This window comes from Mus caroli, unplaced genomic scaffold (genome assembly GCF_978045245.1).
Source record: "Mus caroli unplaced genomic scaffold, Mus_caroli_1 scaffold_11, whole genome shotgun sequence".
NCBI classification, from domain to species: domain Eukaryota; kingdom Metazoa; phylum Chordata; class Mammalia; order Rodentia; family Muridae; genus Mus; species Mus caroli.
Window position 1 is genome coordinate 87533326 of NW_028227266.1, and position 20928 is coordinate 87554253.

General features: G+C 42.2%; 2 protein-coding genes across 12 annotated transcripts in view; one reads left to right on the forward strand and one right to left on the reverse strand.

The window, feature by feature from the left end:
• LOC147002091 (uncharacterized) overlaps positions 1-10984 on the forward strand; it is an 86405-nt gene extending 75421 nt beyond the window's left edge. For all 4 annotated transcript variants that reach the window (XM_085827847.1, XM_085827846.1, XM_085827844.1 and 1 more), the window contains exons 19-27: positions 74-187; positions 4209-4276; positions 4733-4757; positions 6176-6216; positions 6636-6660; positions 6876-6947; positions 7824-7880; positions 9430-9557; positions 10450-10984. In XM_085827847.1, the coding sequence (XP_085683973.1) occupies positions 74-187; positions 4209-4276; positions 4733-4757; positions 6176-6216; positions 6636-6660; positions 6876-6947; positions 7824-7880; positions 9430-9533 (506 nt within the window). In that variant the 3' untranslated portion in view covers positions 9534-9557; positions 10450-10984. The remainder of the gene's footprint in view (positions 1-73; positions 188-4208; positions 4277-4732; positions 4758-6175; positions 6217-6635; positions 6661-6875; positions 6948-7823; positions 7881-9429; positions 9558-10449) is intronic.
• LOC147002092 (5-formyltetrahydrofolate cyclo-ligase-like) overlaps positions 1-17701 on the reverse strand; it is a 58170-nt gene extending 40469 nt beyond the window's left edge. For 2 of the 8 annotated variants that reach the window (XM_085827850.1, XM_085827851.1), the window contains exons 1-2: positions 17549-17700; positions 13501-13762 (exon numbers count right to left, since the gene is read on the reverse strand). In XM_085827850.1, coding sequence (XP_085683976.1) covers positions 13501-13762; positions 17549-17665 — 379 coding nt within the window. In that variant the 5' untranslated portion in view covers positions 17666-17700. Of the gene's footprint in view, positions 1-427; positions 587-2559; positions 2674-3699; positions 3756-13500; positions 13763-17548 lie in introns of all 8 variants that reach the window. The other 6 variants (XM_085827852.1, XM_085827855.1, XM_085827853.1 and 3 more) reach the window with 6 other exon arrangements.
• Between the last annotated feature and the right edge of the window lie 3227 nt (positions 17702-20928).

Consider the following 20928-nt stretch of genomic DNA (forward strand, 5'->3'; position numbering starts at 1 on the left):
ACAAGCATAATTTATTTTCTGTTTTGCTGCCATAAAGCTAATCTAACTCTCCCTGTTGTGAATGTGTTCCCAGTTTCTTCATTCTTTAGAAAATTTTATAGGAAGGACTCAAGTCCCTCCCAGGCTCCGGAGAAACCTTCAGCCCTTAAAGGTACATCCAAAGAAACCCAACCAACTATTAAAACAGGTACTGTAAATACTGAGGATTTGCTTCAGTAATCTGTAGTAGTTGAATATCTGTGTACCTTATGTAAAACTGAACAGATTTAGCATATTTTAATACGTGAAAATGCTAATGTATCTATCTCATCAGTAGAAATGCAACCCTAAAATGTACAAATGTACCTAAAGCTCACTTCAGCTCTCATTGAATAACATGAACTAGAGGAAAGCCAAGGCACATGTTGGATAAGCCAGTGTGCTTCACCTGATGTAGGCAGGACGAGGTGAGCCACTCTCGGTTCTGCTTGCCCCCACGTGTGAGTGATCCATGTGGATTAGCTCTGAAGAGTAAAGGTGAATTATATAAAAATCCTTCTTGGTCAGATTGAGTGGGAGAGGGTCCCAGCAGTGGTCATGTTACACTCTGTGTTGGGAGAATGAGAGAGTGGAAAAGAAATCGTAAGGACAAGGAAAACGGAAAGTTTCTCTGATTTTCCTCTTTCAGAGGCATAAGGATAAGCAGTAGCTGTCTATGGAGATGATACCTAAATTATTTTCCATCCCCTTTAAAAAATACTTTGAGAAAAACAACCTAGAGATGAAAGGTTTATTTTGCGCCTTAGCTTGAGAATGTGGAGCATCTATAAAGAGAGAGGAGCCCAAAGTGGTGTCACGTTATAGCCACAGGTCAATGTTTAGACCTGTTTCAAGGGCACCCAGAGAATGGCATGGCTAAAGTGGCAGAAAGACTTTTGAGCTTGGCCAGGGAAATAAAGGTCAACTGTGTGATTTTTAGTTCATTTGTAGTCTCTTCTCCTCACCCTGCAGTAACTGGCATGTAACATGACTAAGACAATGGAGATTAGAGAGCTGGCCCTGTCTTACAACCACTGATCTAGTGGGTGGGGAAGAACCTTGACTTGGCCCAGCATTGGGCATTTTTTTTCATGCATTCTGAGATCAATGTATAAGATGCAGAGGGTGGACTTGATAGTTCCCATGAACTAGTAGTATCCATGTACTAGGGCTTAGGAACATGATTTCAGCCCTCCTAGGATCTATCTGGACACTGCCTGTCTATCTTCTATGCTTTAGTGTACTTGTATATTTCACTCTTAGAATAAGAAGTCTTTTTCCTCCAAACATCTTCAATAGGTTTAAGGAGATATACCTGGTTCTCCTGCATTCTTATTGTGTACTGCTAGCTTTGGTCATCTGTGTAATTTGAATAGATTCTGTCTTCACTGTAATCTCGGGGGCTCCTGCTTCTAAGCAGTGTGCTCCATAAAGACCCAGGCCTCTCCTTCAGCCCACCCTCTTCACTCTCCTAATACCTTATAACCTCTTTCTCTTGTCATTCTCTAACATCTTCCTCCTGATCAGTACCACCTTAACTCTGACCTCTGCGCCTGGCAATACATGGGATCTTTGACTTCCTTAGCATCTGGAGAGAGACAGAGAGACAGGGACAGAGACAGAGATAGAGAAATGAGAGGGGGGGAGTGAGAGAGAGAGAGGAAAAGAAGAGAAGAGAAGAGAAGAGAAGAGAAGAGAAGAGAAGAGAAGAGAAGAGAAGAGAAGAGAAGAGAAGAGAAAGAAGAGAAGAGAAGAGAGAATGGTCTGGTGTAGTGGCACACACTGCACTTGGGAGGCAGATGCAGGTGTATCTCTGAGTCCAAGACCAGCCTGGTTTACAGACCAAGTTCCAGGACAGCTACACAGAAAAATCCTGCCTTGAAAGGACATTAAGAAAAGAAAAACAAAAACTAATCCAAAGAACTCAAAAGTATACTAGATGTCCTAGAAATACTATAGCATCCAGAAACATGTTTATTATAAAAAAATAAAATGGATAATGATTCATTTTTTAATTCCATAAAATGTATGTAGAATGTTAAAAATCAAAATATTTCTCTATTTACAAACACCCTGGATATGTGGTGTTTGACATTAGAAATATGACACCATCATTCTGTATGCAGATAATGTTCTGAAAGAAGAACATTTGATATGAAAGCAATGGGACCTGAGTCTGAATCAATAAGACACACATAGAAAGACCAGACATATATGTCTGTGCTTATAAACATAGCACTGTCTGTGGTAGGGACAAGAGCACATCTCTGCCAGCCTAACTTGAGCTTCAGTGAGAGACCCTGCTGAAGGGAAGAAATCAGAGAAGTGAACAACACAGCAGACTAGTGGATACTCTCTTGTGGTCTCCAGGAAAATGGGCACAGGCAGGTACTCACTCAAAGGCATGGATATGCCACAAGCTGAGGATACTTACATGCCCACGTACACATGGACTCACAGACACTGGACTTTAAACATATTTTAGCTTTAGTTTTCTGTGGTGTATAAACCCTTTGCCTACCTATGTTTATGTGTATGTACCTTGTGAGTGCCTTGTGCAGACAGAGGTCAGAGGACAGGTCAGATCCTCTAGAACTAAAGTTGCAGATGAACATGCAGCCACCATCAGGATTCTGGGAATCAAAACCAGCTAACCTGCAAAAGCAACAGTTGTTCGTAACCTCTGAGCCATCTCTCCAGCTCCTAGCACTTGGTTGCTTATATGGCAACACATGGCTTCTGAGATACTCTATTCCCTGTATAGAGTAACTCAAAAGTATACTCTTTTCTATGAACATTTGTGTGTACATTTAAACTTATAATTTTTGATTTAGCCTTTCTACACATCTTTTGTAAACAAGACATTGCTATAAAATGAATGGTTTTTGTCTACTTTGAAATTATTGTTTGAAATCTTACTTTTTTAGTGACTTTCTGAATGAATTTAGAATAATTATGCTATTTCACGAAGTGTGTCCAGGGTTTTCGAATAAGTTTTAACTGTATAGAAACAAGGGTATCCTAGACTTCGTTCTGGAACTCTGTTGCTCTGTTGGGGGGTAGCTTCAATACACCAGAGAATATAGAATTCTAAGCACTACCTTCCTATTTGAACAGAGCTTCAATATCAATGGGAAAGACATAAAGCTTCATGTCTTGGTTGTACTTAGAAGAGTCTCTCTCTCTCTCTCTCTCTCTGTGTGTGTGTGTGTGTGTGTGTGTGTGTGTGTGTGTGTATGTGTGTGCATGTGTGCGTGTGTGTGTATGTACATTGTCCTCCATGAGTGTGGGTTTTAAGATTGTCAGAAGAATGTGGGAAGCATGTAGATCATCTACAATATTCATTTCATTGTGATTTCATTCTATGGAATGTTTGCCTCTGAGGAAACCACCAGAAAAACATTGTCAGTCCATACTTTCAGCAGCAGATTACTTGGGAAAATTCTTTTCTTGTCCAAGGACAGAAATTATGTAGCTCTATTGGTCCACTCTAAAAATAATGTCTGTTCCAGAGAAAAGCTATGCAATAACCCCACCTCGGTCCTGCTCAACACAATTTCTGAGGCAGTCCTTTCCATGATTATATGACTGTCCTTTGTAGTCCATGCACTGAGCTGAGGAGTGGAGCATGACACCACTGAAGGTTAAATGCCATGTAGTTCATTGTACTTGAGTACTCACCTTCTGGTTTGCTGTGAGCCTCAATGGTTGCCAGTATTCTGGGGTATCCAGATGTACTGCAGAGGGGAGACATTTTCATAGTCTTTACTTTCTTATGTTCACCGCTGCTACTCTATAAGCCATATTCCATTGGGTACCCTGGATTATCTGATCCTTGAGAGATTATCCTTCAGAGTTCATACTAGATGCAACCTAGCATAAGTTTAAACTCATATTTCTTGGTCTTAGAAGACCAACGCTCTGGTCTAAAAGTGATTGATATGAGTAAGAGACTTGAAACATTGGAAGACTTTCTTGCTGTCATCTTTTGCTCTCATCATAGTGTAAGTGTTCCATTTTCCTTCTCTACCTTGCTCTTCACTGACTCAGTGCATTCACTGAGGATGCTCCAGTAGCCACTCAATCTAGCCTTTACAGCGCAGACATCCTGTTGTATAAGTTAAGCAGTGTTCTCTAAGGAAGCCATGGCCCAAAGCCACCAGCGGTTAACAGTTACTCTGTCTTCCTAGAAAGTCAGAGTGCACCTGACATTAAAGAAATATTTTGTAGAAAAGAAGAGTTTGAATACCATGATGAGGTAAGGTGACTTTTCTTTGACTAAAATAGAAATGTTGCTGTCTGAATTTCCTATTTCATTTGAGTTTGGCTCTCAAAATATGGTAGCATTGTTATGCATACTATGCTCTGTTTTCTGGAATGATAGATTAGTCCCTTACCAATAAAAGCCTTATGGGGAAAGATCTTTTGTGAATGGCACAGTCAGGTCCAGGATGGATGCTAGCACCCATCCCTCTTGGAAATGATGTACTTTCTTGAATTGACTACTTTGCAGTTGATGACTGAATGGGACTTAAAGATGCATCATTCACGAAAAGATGTGGGTTTGTCACAGATATATCTTATCTCTTCTGCCATCTATTAATGTTGGCAGAACCATGCCTTTTCAGTACCAAGGAAGAGAAATAAAGACATGTGCCTACAAGTCACATGGAGTGGTCCTCATAATGTCTTTTTTTTTTTTCTGTAATTTCAGGGGTCCTGGGAAGAATACCAAAGCTGTAAGTATTATTTAACTCCTTGCTGAGAAAGAAAATGTAAGTGCTAAGATAGGTCTGGCATCTCTTACTGGCTTCTCTTTGATGGGCCAACCAACTTGTTATTTCTGGAAGCAAGTCAACATGTTGTTTTTTGGGTTTTTGTTTTGTTTTGTTTTTTTAAGGTTCTTCTAGATATACTTTTATAGTCAAGTTTCTGCATAGGTTTCCGTGAGACTGTGTACACAGAGAATGCTGGGGGTTGTGTGCTTCAGTGGTCTGTGATTTTGAATGTATGAGATTCTGTGTGGTGTTATGGTTTATGGGAGACATAGTTCACACTTTAATTGAAATTTATAGTCTATTATCTCATTGGTCTCCTTGGCATTTGTGCCTGGATATTGTTATCATCCTTGCTTCAGAAAACAACCTAAGAATTCCTGGCTCTCAAAACTGTATACAGAGAGAAAGTGAAAATGAGTCCGTTCATGCTCTGGAATGCCCTTGCTTCCTTCATTTAAGAAGACCTGAAGACAATAGCATCATGGCTGAGAGTGCAGCATGTAGTTCAGAGGTGCTGCCCATCCATAAAGAGTTGTGTCTGTTGTCCAGTTAACTGCATATGTAAACTAAGATGTTGCCACAGATGCTTGAAAGCATTCATGTGAAAAGTCCGAAGACTCCCTGCTGTGTCTGGTCTTTTTACACAGTCCTTTGAAGTTAAAAGCAATCATGAAGGACCCTAAGGTGGCTATATCAGTAGGTTTTGGACTTGTTTTAGAAGCTGACTTGAAACATAAAAATAAAATTACTGAAGTACTATAGTACACTTGATAATAGCACTGTGAGAAATAAGATTTTCCAAGCTTGCTTGCCAATCACCAAGGAAAGATTTAGTTGAAAAGTCCTGGGCAATTCTGAAAACCACCTGCTAGTGGCACAGATCTAGTGTAAACAATTACACACACTGAGCTTTAAAATTTTTTTTAAATTAAATCATGTCCTATTTCTTTTTTCTCTTTCTGACCATCCTCATACCGCCTACCTTGTTCTCTCTCAAATTCATATCTTCTGAGCACCATTCGTGTGTGCATATGTGTGTGTGTGTGTGTGTCTGTGTGTAATGTATGTATGTATGGGTCTCCTGTTTGGTTTTAAAACACCAACTAATCAGCTCTGAAAACTTACATGCAAATAACGCAAAGTGTGGATCAGCTGGATTTCTTTTGTATTGTTTAAAGGGGTTTTAGTTAAGGAACAAGGATCCTAGGTATCTTTTTGTTCTGGTTTTCCCCCTCTTTTGAACATCCTTCTACAGTGGAGAATGGACTCAAAGCAGCCCAAGCTATCTCCATATACTCATGTGCAAATTGAGAATGTTCCTTGAGGCTTTTATAATCACTAGTTATTAACAACCTGACAGATACTCTGTTTTATCCTAGATTTCCCACATGGTATCCGTGTTCCAGAATCAAGACAAACCGTAAGAATGCCTTTGTTCATCTTCTATAGAAATGCAGGTCTAACTGTATTCCAATTGTGTTGCTTTTTGAAAGTTGGTTTTCTCTGTGGAATTCAGAGAATTGTTTGTTTATTTGTCTGTTTTACCAGTGGATCTCCAGCTCTCTGGTGTGATTGCCATCACCATATTCATTAAAATTGAACCACAGAGGCAGTTCCCTCAAAAATGACTTTTGATGATCTATTAAGGATTGTGTGCCTGCAATATAAATGGGCTGGAAAGTTCCCTGTTGGAAAGACTCTTTCCATCTTTACCTGTGTCATTTGCAGCACCATACGATATATGTCTATTGTTCTCTAAATCATCCAGAGAAAGCCAGGCCATTGTGACATATATAATATGAGCCAATCCTGATAATACTTTCTTTTTTATGATTGCAGATGGCTTCCACCCTGATAGGGAGTTGTAAGTATCTGAAATCCCTCCCTTGTTCAGGAAATATCTTAGGGTTTCATTTCTGAGAGACCTCACTCCAGGCCCCTTTTGGGAAGAAGGGCTGAAAGTTAAATGAGAGCTACTGGTTCTGCCATAGACACTCCATGGAAAATCCCAAGCAGAACTGGGCTTAATTTCAAGCCAGTGTGACTTCATGTGGCACACTCTGTTCTGATTTTCTTCAGGTATAGCCGAGGTGGGAGACACGGATATGGAAAAGGAACAAAAGGCTCTGGATACTACAGAGAATTTTCCTGGTAAGTAACAGAATGCCCTGTGGAGATCAACAGGAAAGGGGCTCATGAAGCAGTCGGGTTGTACATTCTGCTTGCCAGGCTGAGGCAGTAGGAAAGGCATCAGTGAGATGTAGGTTTGTTTGATTCTCCTTCCAGCTGTAATGGTAATGTATAGAAGCAAAGCACAGCAAACCCCACTGGCAATTAAAGATGAGGCAGGGGAGTTGGGGGAATAGCTTTTTAAGCAAGAACAGTGACTGCTCTACCAGAGGACTGAGATTCTAATCTCAGCACCCCACATTGCTTCTTACATCCATCCATAAAGCCAGTTCCAGTGTATCTGATGCCCTCCTCTGGTCTTGATTTGCACTGCATGCATATGGTACACAGGCACTCATATGCAGGCAATACAGCTGAAATAAATTTAAAAATTAAAGCATTCTCCCTGCCTCTGATGATGCCAAAGCTCCAATCCTTTGACTGTAATTAGGAGACCTCCTTGTGCACTGCTTGTTTGACATCTGGCGTTCACTTCTGATTGTTGATTTAGGATAGAACTATCAGTCGAGTACAACTCTCTATAGTCACTGATATGAACCTGAATACAAAGGTCATGAAGTGTGGGCCCAATAATGCCGAAGAAGGAAATCCTCTTCCAGCTGGTCCTGCAGGATTTATCACAGCACCTCTATGGTCCTCTCTTGCCTGTTAAGTCTCTCTATAAAGGGCACTCTATGGGTGGATGGCAGAGTGAGTGGTCTGGCCTCACTGCAGCACCCTCTGTAACATGAGGAGTCGAGGAGCCAGTGGAAAGTTGAAGCTAATCTGGTGTGAACCAATGTGGCTATATCCTCTGCAGGCAGAAGTGAGTGAGCCACTCTGTTTATTTTCTTGCAGAAGCGATGGAGGTACAGGAGTGGGAGTTCAGAAAAATGTCGAACAGTGTTGCTCCTGGTAGGTAACTGCATTCTCAGTCTATACTGACATATGGGGAAGGTATCAGAAGGGGAAAAGCATAGAGGGAAGGATATATGTGAACTCATTTCCAGCTTGTGCTTTTCAAACTAAACTGACCTGTAGGGTGAATGGGTCACAGAACATGTTGACACCTGCATTGGAAACTCTAGCCTAGTACTTGACAGTGAATCTAGAACTCTGGTCCATCTATGACCTCCTCTTCAGATATCCCTAGTTCAGAGTGTGCACATATGTTCCCAGGATTTAAAAGGCATGGCCACTCGTATTTTCTTTCCAGTGTCCTTTCTGGCTTTGTCCTCCTACCTGAGTCTGAACCTTATTTTCCTGCCTTGTCTCATCAGATCTCCTTGCTTTGTCTTCCTGTGTGTCACAACTTTCCTCTGAGCTCTCTGGGACTTTTGTGTACTTCATGCTTAGTATATTTCTCACCAGTCTTCTCTCGTCTAGAGTATGAATCAATGGAGAGTATATTCCCCAAAGTCTTCTGTGAATACCATGCAGTGGGGTCAGGTTTTCCTTTATTGAAAAGTATGTATGTATGTATGTATGTATGTATGTATGTATGGATGGATGGATGTTTGTCTGTCTGAAATACTGTCCTGTATTCTACTTTGGATGCATTGATTCTGCCTTGTGTAATCTCAAGGACTCCTCCTCTTTCTGATCCCTGTGTCCACAGAGATGCCGGAGCCCACCTCATAGGCCACATTGTCTGAACACCCTAATTCTGTCTCTTATCCACAGTCTTGCCCACCCTCTTCCCTATTTTCTGAGTAAAATGGTGACTCTGTACTTGGTGCTTAGTAACCCATAAAACCCTTCTACCTTGTTACTGATTCTGCCAACTGGGTTACACTGGCCACCAGATGTGACCTAACCATCTAATATGTGGTTCCCTGCATTCCTTCCCATTTTGTGCCTAAGTTGATTCAGTTGTACTCTTCCCTTGAAATTTGGCCTCACTTGAATCCCATAAAAATTTCATAGGACAGCCAAAAAACAAATGGGAAGTGTATACAATGGGACATTGCTTAGGGACATGCCCAGTAAGATATAGTTGAATCTTACCAGATCATCTGGTTCATGCCTTCCCTTGTGGAACTGTGGGGAAGGGTTGTATTTGCCCCACTGGGGAAAGCAGGGGAGCTGAACAGAGTGGGGACAGTCTGGTTCATGCCTTCCCTTGTGGAACTGTGGGGAAGGGTTGTATTTGCCCCACTGGGGAAAGCAGGGGAGCTGAACAGAGTGGGGACAGGGTTGCTGGTCACAGCACAGACAGCAAGAAAAGCTTTGTTTCTGATGTAAGAGGAGACCCAAAGGGAACGTCCAAAAGTTGCAACCAACAAAATAAAAACCAATAGAATTTTTTCCCAGACAATGTTGATATAAGAAAGGTAGGGCATGTGTTTGAAGTCACTCACCTAGTAAGGTCAACTTGATCCTTGCAAGAAATACCCAACAGGGTCCCAGAGCTTTGTGCCACAACTTATTTCCTATTTTGAACCTATTTCTACTCTATTTCCAGCGGTCGATCTATTATTTTTAGCGCCACCAACATCTTCGGATGATGAAGAGTCTTATACACCCATAAAAAGAAAGAAGAGGAAAAAGAGGAGGCGCTATTACTAGTCAAAACCCTCCATTTTTGCTCCAGTAAGTACAGCACACCCAGAGGCTTCAGGAACTTCAAAAGCATTGAAAGGGGTTAGGGAGAGTGCACAGAGAAACAGAAACAGAGGCAGACGTTCTGAGCCTCCAGTTTACCAGGATAAAGAATTGCTGTATCAAAACCTTGTAGAGTTGTCAGGAGATATTGAGAAAAAAACGATGGATGCAGGGGGGCGGATGGTGAGGGGGTTGTGGTTTGGAAGGACAATGTTAACAAGATAGAACAATACTCTGAGGTACAAATCCCAAGGTGGGAAGGAATCTGGCATCCAAGGAAACCATCAGGACATGGAAAGTCCCCATGGAGGGTTTCTTACTTAGGGTAACTATTGCTGTGATGAAACACCATACAGAACTTGGGAAGGATAGGGTTTATTTGGCTTACATATCCTTAATCACAGACCGTTGAGAGAAGCCAAACAGGAACTCAAACAGCGAAGGAACCTGGGGGCAACACTGATGCAGAGGCCATAGAGGTCTTCTGCTTATTGCTCCTGAATGGCTTATACAGCCCACTTTCTTATAGAATACAGGATCATGAGTCTATGGATGGCCCCACACACAATAGGCTGAGCCCTCTCACATCAATCACTAAGAAAATGACCTGTAAGCTTGCCTCCAGCCTGGTCTTGTAGAGGCAATTTCTCCACTGAGGCACACTCCTCTCAAATGACTTTACTTTGTGTCAAGTTGATGTTAAAATAGCCAAGACTAAGGTCATGAAGTACAATGAGGTTGGTGGTACTAATCATGTCAAAGAATATATAAATGGCATCAAGAGTCAGAGTCGGGAAGTAAGGCTGAAAGGTGAGAGTGGAGAAACCTCACCATGCAAGACTCAATAACACTCAGTACAGTGTACCCTTCTTCATTCTAGGCAGGCTGGTTCAGACCATTCGCCACTGAGGCGGGACCACCTGCTGTGCTGCTTCTCATCCCTCTCCTTTGATGTGACACTGCCTGCCACCTGCCTGAGGCCTAACCAGTTCTCTGAGATTTTCCTGAGTTATCAGCAAACTGTGAATTTGGCGAGTTTCTGCTAAAAGGCTGTTCTGCAACATCACAGGAAACTTGGTGTGACTGGGGACTGGCTTCCCTCTTTATAAAGTCCAGACTATTATTAAACATTTGAGCCCTGATCAGAATCTTGTCTTGGTTCCATCTCTCTCTCACACATCCACCTAGTTTCCCTTTCTTTCAGCTCCAGGTTGTCTTCCCAGGCTCGAACCCAGACATGAGAGCCACAGGCTGGCCTCAACAATTTGGCATCCACACAGGGACTGGGTAAGGCAGAGGACACTGGAAGAAACACTGCTGTTTTGGAGCTCCATGGAAGAAGAAAAGAAAGAAAATTCGTACCGGAGAAGCAACAGGCAAAAGGTTGCTGTATTAGTCACAGAACTTATGGATAGTCTCTATATAGTAAAAGAATTTATTGATGACTTACAGTCGGCAGCCCAATTCCCAACAATGGTTCAGTCGCAGCTGTGAATGGAAGTTCAAGGATCTAGCAGTTACTCAGTCTCACAGGGCAAGCAGGCGAAGGAGCAAGAGCTAGACTCCCTTCTTCCAGTGTCCTTATATTGTCTCCAGCAGAAGGTGTAGCCCAGATTAAAGGTGTGTTCCACCACACCTTTAATCCCAGATGAAAGGTGTAGCCCAGATTAAATCTCCTTAAACTCGGAGATTTAATCTTCTGGAATCCATAGCCACTATGTCTCAAGATCTCCATACCAAGATCCAGATAAGGATCTCCAAGCCTCCAGATAAGGGTCACTGGTGAGCCTTCCAATTCTGGATTGTAGTTCATTCCAAATATAGTCAAGTTGACAACCAAGAATAGCCACTACAGTTGCTAAGGTGTGGTATGGGCTAAGCTGAAACAGCACTAAACTAAAGTAGCCAAATTACAGTTATGAAGTAGTAGAAACGAAATAATTTTATGGGTCACCACGACATGAGGGACTGTATTAGAGGGTCACACAGCATTAGGAAGATTGAGAACCACTGAACTAAGTGCTTAATAACTATTTACCAGCCAGATGGCTGTGTAGGTCTATAAGCCTTGGAGGCTGAGACATATGGATTGTGAGATCAAGACCAGCCTGGGCTTTGTACTGAGATCCCCTCTCAACCAACCAACAAACAAACAAAAAACCACTTTCAAATTTGTGACACCATTAAATTTTCTTTGGCCTGCTCTCATGCATATCACGACTCTGTGGTAGTTCTCTATAATAAAGTTTTCATTAAAATATATATATAAGGACTTTGTGAGAGATGTTGATAAACCCATGCCTACTCTCTGCTATAATTCTACAGGAAACACACAGTCTTAGTAAAGAAACAGGGGTTGAGGAGGGCTGAAGAGGTGGCTACAGGTATTTTCCACAGTCACAGAAAAAAGTCAGGAACGGTTGTATACAACCCAGGCTTGAGCCAATAAACTAATTTTGTGTCTATCCATAGTGATTAACTCAGGGACGACCACTTCAGGCAATAAGAGCTAGGACCAGAATTTTATTGGGATTATTAGAAAATCAGACTTGCTCTTTTCTGCTGGGAATTCTAGCTCGAAGGGTGTTATAAGTCCAAGCTGCCATGAGCCACAGTGAACACAAAACCAACATAGACACAAAAAGAGTCTCAACAAAGACAGACTGACGTCTAAGGACACTAATCCAGAGACACTGAAGCTGCCTTGCCTGTGTAGTCTTCAGTTTCTGGACCAATGTTAACCCCTTGTGCTTATGCCAAGTTGATAGTGGTTGAACCAGATTACACACTCTCAATGGAAAAACTCCCAGCTAGTCAAATTGTCTAAGCAGCCCTCACTTTAAGGATAAATTCAGTAAAGAGACAGCCACTCTATTTTCACTTACCAGCTTGTTTAGTATCCTGTAAACCTAAGACAAGAATACCTTACAAGAATTTTTTGCTTGAGAACCTATAACTGCAACTCTGGCTACAAGTTCACTCTTTTCTAAGGTGAGATAACAAAGGCAAACCAGGAAGATGAGTAGACAGCAAAGGTGAGATGATGAGATGATCTGCAGAGACGCAGAGATGCAGAGATGATCTGCGCTCCCACTGGCTCACCTCCAACATTGTGAGGCTTTATTTAGGCTTTAGCACTGAACTTGCCACTTTCTAAACTGCTGATGCAAGGAAAACTGCACACTGAATGTGATGTGAAGAGATAACAGAAAGTGTGCCTGCTCAGCAGACTTTTCTGCAAACAACAGTGCAGGGTGGGGGCTTGGCGCAGGGAGTGTTCGCTGCCTCATACCACAGCTGAAAGACTCTAAAGCCTCATACTCTACTCCACAGCAACTTGGGTTATATCACAGGAGCAAAAGCCACTGCTGCCACAAACATGGTATGGATGGAGAGAAGAGGATGATGATGAAGAAACCCATGCTGGGGGTGCACATTTGCAAGACCAACCCCTGATCTGATTGAATGTCTTTTTTAATTTGACGCTTATATTTAATGTAGAGTACAAGTTGAGATACTTTTATTAACATAAAATTTCTGTCTTTCCAGCTTCAGGGTGAGTCCTTCCCGGCACTGGGCTTTAGCTTTTTAGGCATACAAAAGATCTGACCAAGAAATAGATAAAGATATCTGGTAGAAGCCAGAGAGGTGGTGTATGCCCATGAGCGCAGCACTGGGGAGGTAGGACTTTGAGAGTTTGAAGCCAGCCTCACCTACATAGTGACACCCTGTCTCACAAAATACACAAAAGGGGTGAGGGAGAAAAGATTTTTATGAGAAGAAAAACAAATCCAATGAAACCATCAAAACATACAAAGATATCAGTTCTCCCAAGCTAGCCAAGTATGACCATGCTAGCTTCTGAGATCAGAGGAAAGAGGATGCACCAAGGTAAGTGTTTGGATGTGAGAAAAGAGAAAAGATGCCTTACCAGTGGATAAGGCCTCCTCCCGAACATCTCCCTCACCAGGCTGATGAATATTCCAAGATGTCTTGGGAAGTAAAGCGATTTCTTCAGGTGACGTTAATCTCACCATGTCCATGTGATTGCTCTGGAATTGGTACCGAGGGATGAAGCAGATTTTGCCTTGTTTGAAAATGTCCTTGATGATTTCTTCCGTCTCAACTTCATCTTGCATGCTCAGAAAGATGGAAATTCTTTTGGAATTTTGATACTGACTGTGGGCAATCACCTAAGTGGGAAATGATGGCAATTTTAATTCTTCATAAACTAGTAACTTCTCTTACCAATTCCTCCCTTTTGTCTCGGCCTTCTTCAAGGATTGGCATGGTGAGCTGACACTGCATCCTGATACCTGGCTTTTATTTCAAGACTCAAGAATTGCATACTTGACTCCTTCCTCTCTCCACTATGCCTATGCTTGACCCTATAGAAATTCCTTAAGAAGTCATGGAATGAAAAGCTGTCTATCTTCAGATCCCAGATAAGAACCCAGTTTCCGGTTCCTGACAGTACACCTCAGGGACTTACTCGAGGATTTGGGGGGTATTTTTTTCTATGAAGTTGGGATCTCACAAAATTTCCAGTCCTTGGATCATTGGACACTTCTCCCATTGATTTTCCTCATTTAAGTCCCACTGAGACCTAACCTTACTGGGCTCTGCAGAACCTTTGCTACATCTGTAGGGATGCACATCAACACTTCAGTCTATATGGTGAGTCCCGGGTCAGTCAGTGCCTATGTATCCTAAAGGGCGGTTCTGAATCCGTCCACAAGCTCCCACAGAGAACACGCTGGTAACGGTTTCTTAGCTCAACCAGTGCCATTCCATTCAATTAGGTGCTCACAGAGCTCATTAAAATGGGGGCAAAGGGCTCCTGCTGCAAGAATCTACATTTAGTGGAATCGCTCATCTGACAGTGGGAGCTAAGCTGTGCTCATGAAGTCCTAAGCACTTACCCAGACTCAGAAGTAGGCCCCTTACTCCCTTTCTGTTCCCCCCTGTCCTTCATGCTAAGGAAAGAAGGATAAAGCAAGGGCAGCTTACAAAGATGGCTGACAGAGAGATTTAGGGAAAGAAAGCAAAGTTACATCTAAAGCAAGGGGAGAGGGAAGTTAAGCAAAGCATAGCAAAGCGAGGCCAGGGAAGGAAGTCCACCCTGCGAAGCTGTCAGAAGCTGTTGGCAGAAATGAAGCAAATGGAAACCCGGATTTGGAGCAGGCCTGAGGGTTTTGACACCGCTTACCATATAAGAAAGTACTTTTCTTAGTCTCTTTACAGCAGAGTGTAGAAAAACAAGAGCTAAATAAGCAATAAGACACACAGGTAAAATCAGTGTGAGACTATGCACATGCATTTGCCTTTCCTCCTCAGCCCATTTACATGCTATCTGTTAGGAAGGGAGGATGAAGATAATAATTCCTATAAGACAGAGGAAGATGAGCCAGTATTTATAGACACAGCCGTACTAAAACATGGACACAGGAGGTGGGCAGACTCCATTCTTCCCTTAGAATTCCAAACAGTATCTGCAAAAACAGAGGAAAGCTTGTAGCTAACATACTTTCATTCATAAATGCATATTTATGAATATCAAGGGCCAGGGGTTTCATCCACTATCATGTACAAGGTCCTCAGTTAAGGCTCACTACTCCCAAAAGACAGAAATATGCATGGCCGATCAATGATTTTCATCTATTTTGAAAAACCACACAAAATACAAAATAGAAGAATTTTTTTAAACATAAAAAAATAGAATGGAAAAATGATTTAGTGACAATCAGGTAATTCAAAAGATGGGGATGATTTTTAAATTCTAATTAGTCTTCACAGACAAACTGAAAACAATAACTGAATCTATAAAACATTAATAGACTGCTAGGGAAAGGAATCAGTAAGAGACCTAAGGAGTACTCATTAGACATTAAAACTATGATTGGCCAAATGAAAACAATCTAGGAGGCCCTGTGAGGGAGAAAGATTAAGAAAAAAATAAGAAAAGTAGTTAAGAGACACAAAAGATTAATCTAGAGTTTTTATTATCCAATTAAAAAGAATTTCTGAAAGATACAAAGGAAGACCAGTAATCAAGATGTAACAGTTTGAATGACAATGAACATAATAGGTTCACACATTTGTTTCTTCAAAGGGAAAGATATATTACCTGTTTTACATCCAGAAGGCTGGGAATAAATTTAGTTAATAGCCTGATGACCTCTGAACTGTCTGGATGGCCAAGCCACACATGCATGGCTCCTCCAGATTTATGTTTGTCTCAGTTATCCTCCCTAGACCTCTATCTTGAGCATTGTTTCTCAGTCAGTAGAGCCCATCTTTATGGGAGATGTCATGTGTACTTACAAATGAGAGCAGAGGTGGTTAATAACCTGGTGACCTTAGCACTATCTGTATGACAGAGACTACACCGAGACCTTAACTTGTCACATGGAGTCAATCTATAGAATTCATCTCTACAGGAGAAGACACATGTCCCTTGTATGGCTTAAGCCTATTATTTAGAAACTCTTGAATTTGAATTAAGTTAATTATAATGAGGAGATTTTCTCCCAAAATGTGCTATGTTTAAATATGCCTAAAATAAGTGTAAGACTCTAGAAGTTTGAACCAACACCAGCTACCAAGTCATGTTGAGCCAGACTTCCTTTGCCCACAGCCTATGGCAGACCCAGGACTCTCACTACCTCCACCTTGTGGATAAGATGTAAGTGCTCAGCACCATGCTGGCCCACCTGCCTGCCTGCTTCCCTGCTTCCCACCAAGATGATCACAGAGCAAGCAGCCTTCTGAACCTGTAAGTAAGCCCAAATGAAATTCTTCCTTTTATAACTTGCTATTGTTATGGTGTCTCTTCACAGCAATAGAACAATAACTAAACCACAAGATATAATGCATAAATGAAAACATTGGTCTCTAGATTGGAACCCATAGGTACTGAGCAGAATGACAATAAAGTAAATAAAATTCGACTAATATGGACCAAATTGGAGTTGAATATACAATATATTTAAAGGTTGTGACTAGAGAGATGGCTCAGCAGTTTAAGATCACCTGCTGCTCTTGCAGACAACCTGGGTTCAATTTCCAGCACCCACATGGGGACTTACAACCTTCCTGAACTCTGTCTAGTTCCAAAGGATCTGGCACCCACTTCTAACCTAAGACACCAGGCACACACACACACACAATGGGCTTACATACGTGGAAGCAAAACACGAATACATTTCAACTACAAATAGTGCCAATCGTATAGGTATTTTCTTTAAAATAATTCCGTTGAGGATATACTCTTAAGAAAGCTGAGGAAAACTAAGTAAGGAAAGAGACAAAACCAGAAAATAAGCACCAGAAACAACCCCAACTCAGAAGCAGCAACCCAAGGTGTAATGAATGCTGTGCAGAGAACGCAGAAGTCACAGCAACAACAGTTATCTCCCCGTAGATAAAACTCCAGTCGAGTTTTGCCAAAATAAAGGTAAAGGCGATTTAAAACTGCTAGAAAAACAGACCCAAATTCCATGTATGTTCTAAGTATGGACAAATAAAATACAGCGCATTTTTGAACAGTTGTATCACTGAGCCATATTCCCAGCCCTACAATGGTTCCATTTGTCTCCTTCCTCTGCTAGATCCTCTGATCCCTTAGGGACGACAATCTTGTTTGTCATCTCTATTAACCAACACATTAAAAAAAAAAATGGTTTACTAGGTGTTCAACACATGCGAATGGATTTCAATTAAACCGGAGAGTGATTCCACAGTCTCTACAGCTCCTAATGGCTGCAATGCCTTTCTCAGCAATAACAAAATAGCTCTGTGAATGACCAAACCTGCCCGGAAGCTCAGCTCACTCCCTCAGAAGCTCCAGGACCAGCCAGAGCCGCCCTTGCCGGCGGAGCGCGCGCCCGGACAACGCGCACGCGCCCCGGGGAGGTGCGCCTGCGCAGACTCGCGAGCCCACCCTTCCCGGAGTTTAACTCCGGGCAGTCTTCTCGCACCTTCTGCGTGAGGAGGTGAGACTGGCGCAGCCGTTCCTCTGCGCTCAAGGCCCTCAAGCGCTGCTTCAGCTCGGCCCGCAGGCCCCTCTTGGCACTGTTTACCGCGACCGCCGCCATTCCTGGCAAGCACCGCCCCGGCCACGCCCATCACTCTCGGAGCTTATGGGGCGGGACTCCAAATCCCCTGCCTCAGTTAACCTGCAGAGGTGCACAGGCCACTTAGGCATCTGAGCAGACTCCTATCCTGTGGCAGCAGATAACAGCGTGCTGTGGCGTCCTGGACCCTTCGTGCTTGATAGCTGGGGATTGTGCACGCAGCCCAGTATGCTTGCCCTCTCTCACAGACCACAGAAGGTCCCCATGCTTCTGCAGAGGGTCTAACAAAGGCTGTCAACTATAGTCCAGGACTCCATATTCATCTAATTGTGGAGTACAGGGCTTGAGAAGCTTCAGAAGGGCAAAGCAAGCCAGACATGCGAATACATCATACCGGAAGGCTCTTGGTTCCTCCTGGTCAATGTATAAAACATTCTCCTTTACCACCAAGTGCCTTCCTCTCCTTTTCAGCCAGTTGGCTCCTTACTGATAGATTTTGGGGCCGCTTTTATAACATATGGCAGGCCCTTTCTGGAGATGGATGTTCCCTCTCTGGAGAGCTCAGGAGTCAGTCAGACTGTTCGTTGTTCTAGAAGTATTTAACCGCTGTTGCCACTGTTGGAATCTGCTGTTCAGAGACAGATAATGCCTTTCTCTAACAGGACATTTGACTGAGAATGGAGCAAAGAATAAAGTAAGTAGATTTGAGAAGCACTGACTCAGATTTATAACACCACCCCATGTCACCGTGCAATACCCGAGGACTGATTTTTTTTTTTTTTTTTTTCTTTTCGAGACAGGGTTTTTCTGTATAGCTCTTGGCTGCCCTGGAACTCACTTTGTAGACCAGGCTGGCCTTAACTGAGATATCCGCCTGCCTCTGCCTCCAAGGTGCTGGGATTAAAGGCGTGCGCCACTACGCCCGGCTAAGATTTATTTATTTATTTATAATATGTAAGTACACTGTAGCTGTTTTCTCACCAGCCTTTAATTTTTCAGAGCTGTGGAGATAGTTTAGTCGGTAAAAAGACCAACTACACCAGCACGAGAGAGCTGAGTTCTGATCTCTGGCACCCGTGTTAAGGGATATGTAGTTCAGTTCCATAAGATCTAAGTGCCTGGAGACAAAGCAAGGTGGCAGAGAGAGAACATAGATGAATAGAATCTTATCATGAATAGTAAACAAACGCTGGATTCACTTACATCTGGGATTTTCTCCTTATGCTTACAGACCATGTCAGTGTGCCAATGTAATATCCATTCACCAATAGTTAAACATGAGTGTGGTGTATGAATCACTTTCGACTGAAAATATGTGAGACATGGAGAATCCTGAGCCATCCTCAGACCTAGGGAGTCCAAATGGTTATCTTAACATCGTCCTCAGGTGATCCCTACCCATAATAATGTTTGAGAATCACCACCATAAACCAATGAATTTACCAACTATTAATTAGCAGGAATAAATAGAACTTAGCATGGATATAGTCCTGGGCTTTATCACCAGCACTACCAATAATAATAATAATAATAATAATAATAATAATAATAATAATAAGTGTACATGTTAAATTGTTGCTGTTAAATTCTGAAGGCAGGGCTTTTCTGGATATTCATGACAATTACATGTGGCTCCCTACATAGACACATCCCTTCATCAATAAATACAGGTAGTCTAGCAGCATAACCCAGGGGTAAAGTATGTACAAGGCTTTTTGATCACCAGGGCTGCAAAAATGATAGCTTTGATAAAAATGTATGTTATATACGTACATTTTCTTCGAAGATATATTTGTACCTATAACTGCGTGAGATCTTAGCATGTAAAGCTCTCTAGGGTCATAAATCTGCACATTCTATCACAGTAATTATATATTTTGTAAAATGCAGTTTAGTGCCCATGCTGAGACACCCCCTGCAGATACCAGCCATAAGACAGGTCTAGTATAAAATGAAGCTTTTGGGAATGGAAAGGACAGGTTGAGAAGGGAAGAGAGAGAGAGAGAGAGAGAGAGAGAGAGAGAGAGAGAGAGAGAGAGAGAGAAAGAGAGAGAAGAGAAGAGAAGAGAAGAGAAGAGAAGAGAAGAGAAGAGAAGAGAAGAGAAGAGAAGAGAAGAGAAGAAGCTGATCAGGAATGCAGAGGGGGGAGGGGGGAGACAGAGAGGCCAGAGGCAAGGTCCTCACAGAGAAAGCAGAAAGGATCAGAGGGAGCCCCTAGAGGCCAAACAGCCCTTTTATAGCAAGCCAGGCTCTTGACTTGAGACCCTGACTCAAAACAAAAGCAAAGAAACCTTGCATAAAATATCTTGACCTTGGTGGCACACACCTCTCCTCTCAGCACTCAGAAGGCTGAGGCAGGAAGACTGTGCTGATAGGATCCTGCTGAGCTACACCATGAGAAAATGTGTCTTGAAACACACACAGTTTCAAGGTTTGAAGTTGAAATTCCCCCAACCACAATCTCATGTCTGAACACTTGGTCCCCTATCTGGTGGCACTGTTTCAGGGTGTTGTGGAACATTTCTAACAAGTGACTGACTCACTGTGGGCATCAGAGCTCAAAAGTGATTACTGGGTCTGACTCACCTCTGTATGATTCTAATTAACTTCCTACCTGGTCTTCATGCTTATTCCTTCCCACTTCTCCAGTTTAAAGGTGGCAATAAAATAGAAGTCCATGATGTTTATGATATGGTGGCATTGCTATGCACAAAGCCTGGAGGCTCGACCTCCAGCACCACACAAACTGAATGTGGCAATAACATGTCTGTAATCCTAGCCCTCAGGATGTGGAGACAGAAAGATCAGAACTTAAATAAGTTCATTACTAACTTGCACAGTGTCTTCTTCCCTTCAGTGAGGAATCACCTCCAAGGTACTGTTCATAATTGAGATTCCTTGTAAAGATATACCTTGCCTTAGAAAGAGGGGATCTTTCTTCACAGGAGCTACCAGTAATCTCAAGGGAAACATAATGCAAGTGATCTAGACCAAAATAGAGGATTTCTATATATTGCCATCAAATTTGATCTAAAAATTGGAGTAGTGTCTGAACAAAAAATAGTTTTCTCTGTGTGTCTTTTTCTGTCTCTGTCTCTCATTCTCTCTGTCTCTCTGTCTCTGTCTCTGTCTCTCTCTCTCTCTCACACACACACACACACAAATTGAGTTTAATAATGGCTGATATCTTTTCATTTATCTTCTTTTGTTCAAACCTCTCCAGTTTCTTCCTCTAGGAACAGAAAGAACAGTGATCCCTTCTTGACTATTAGAAAGTCAGACTG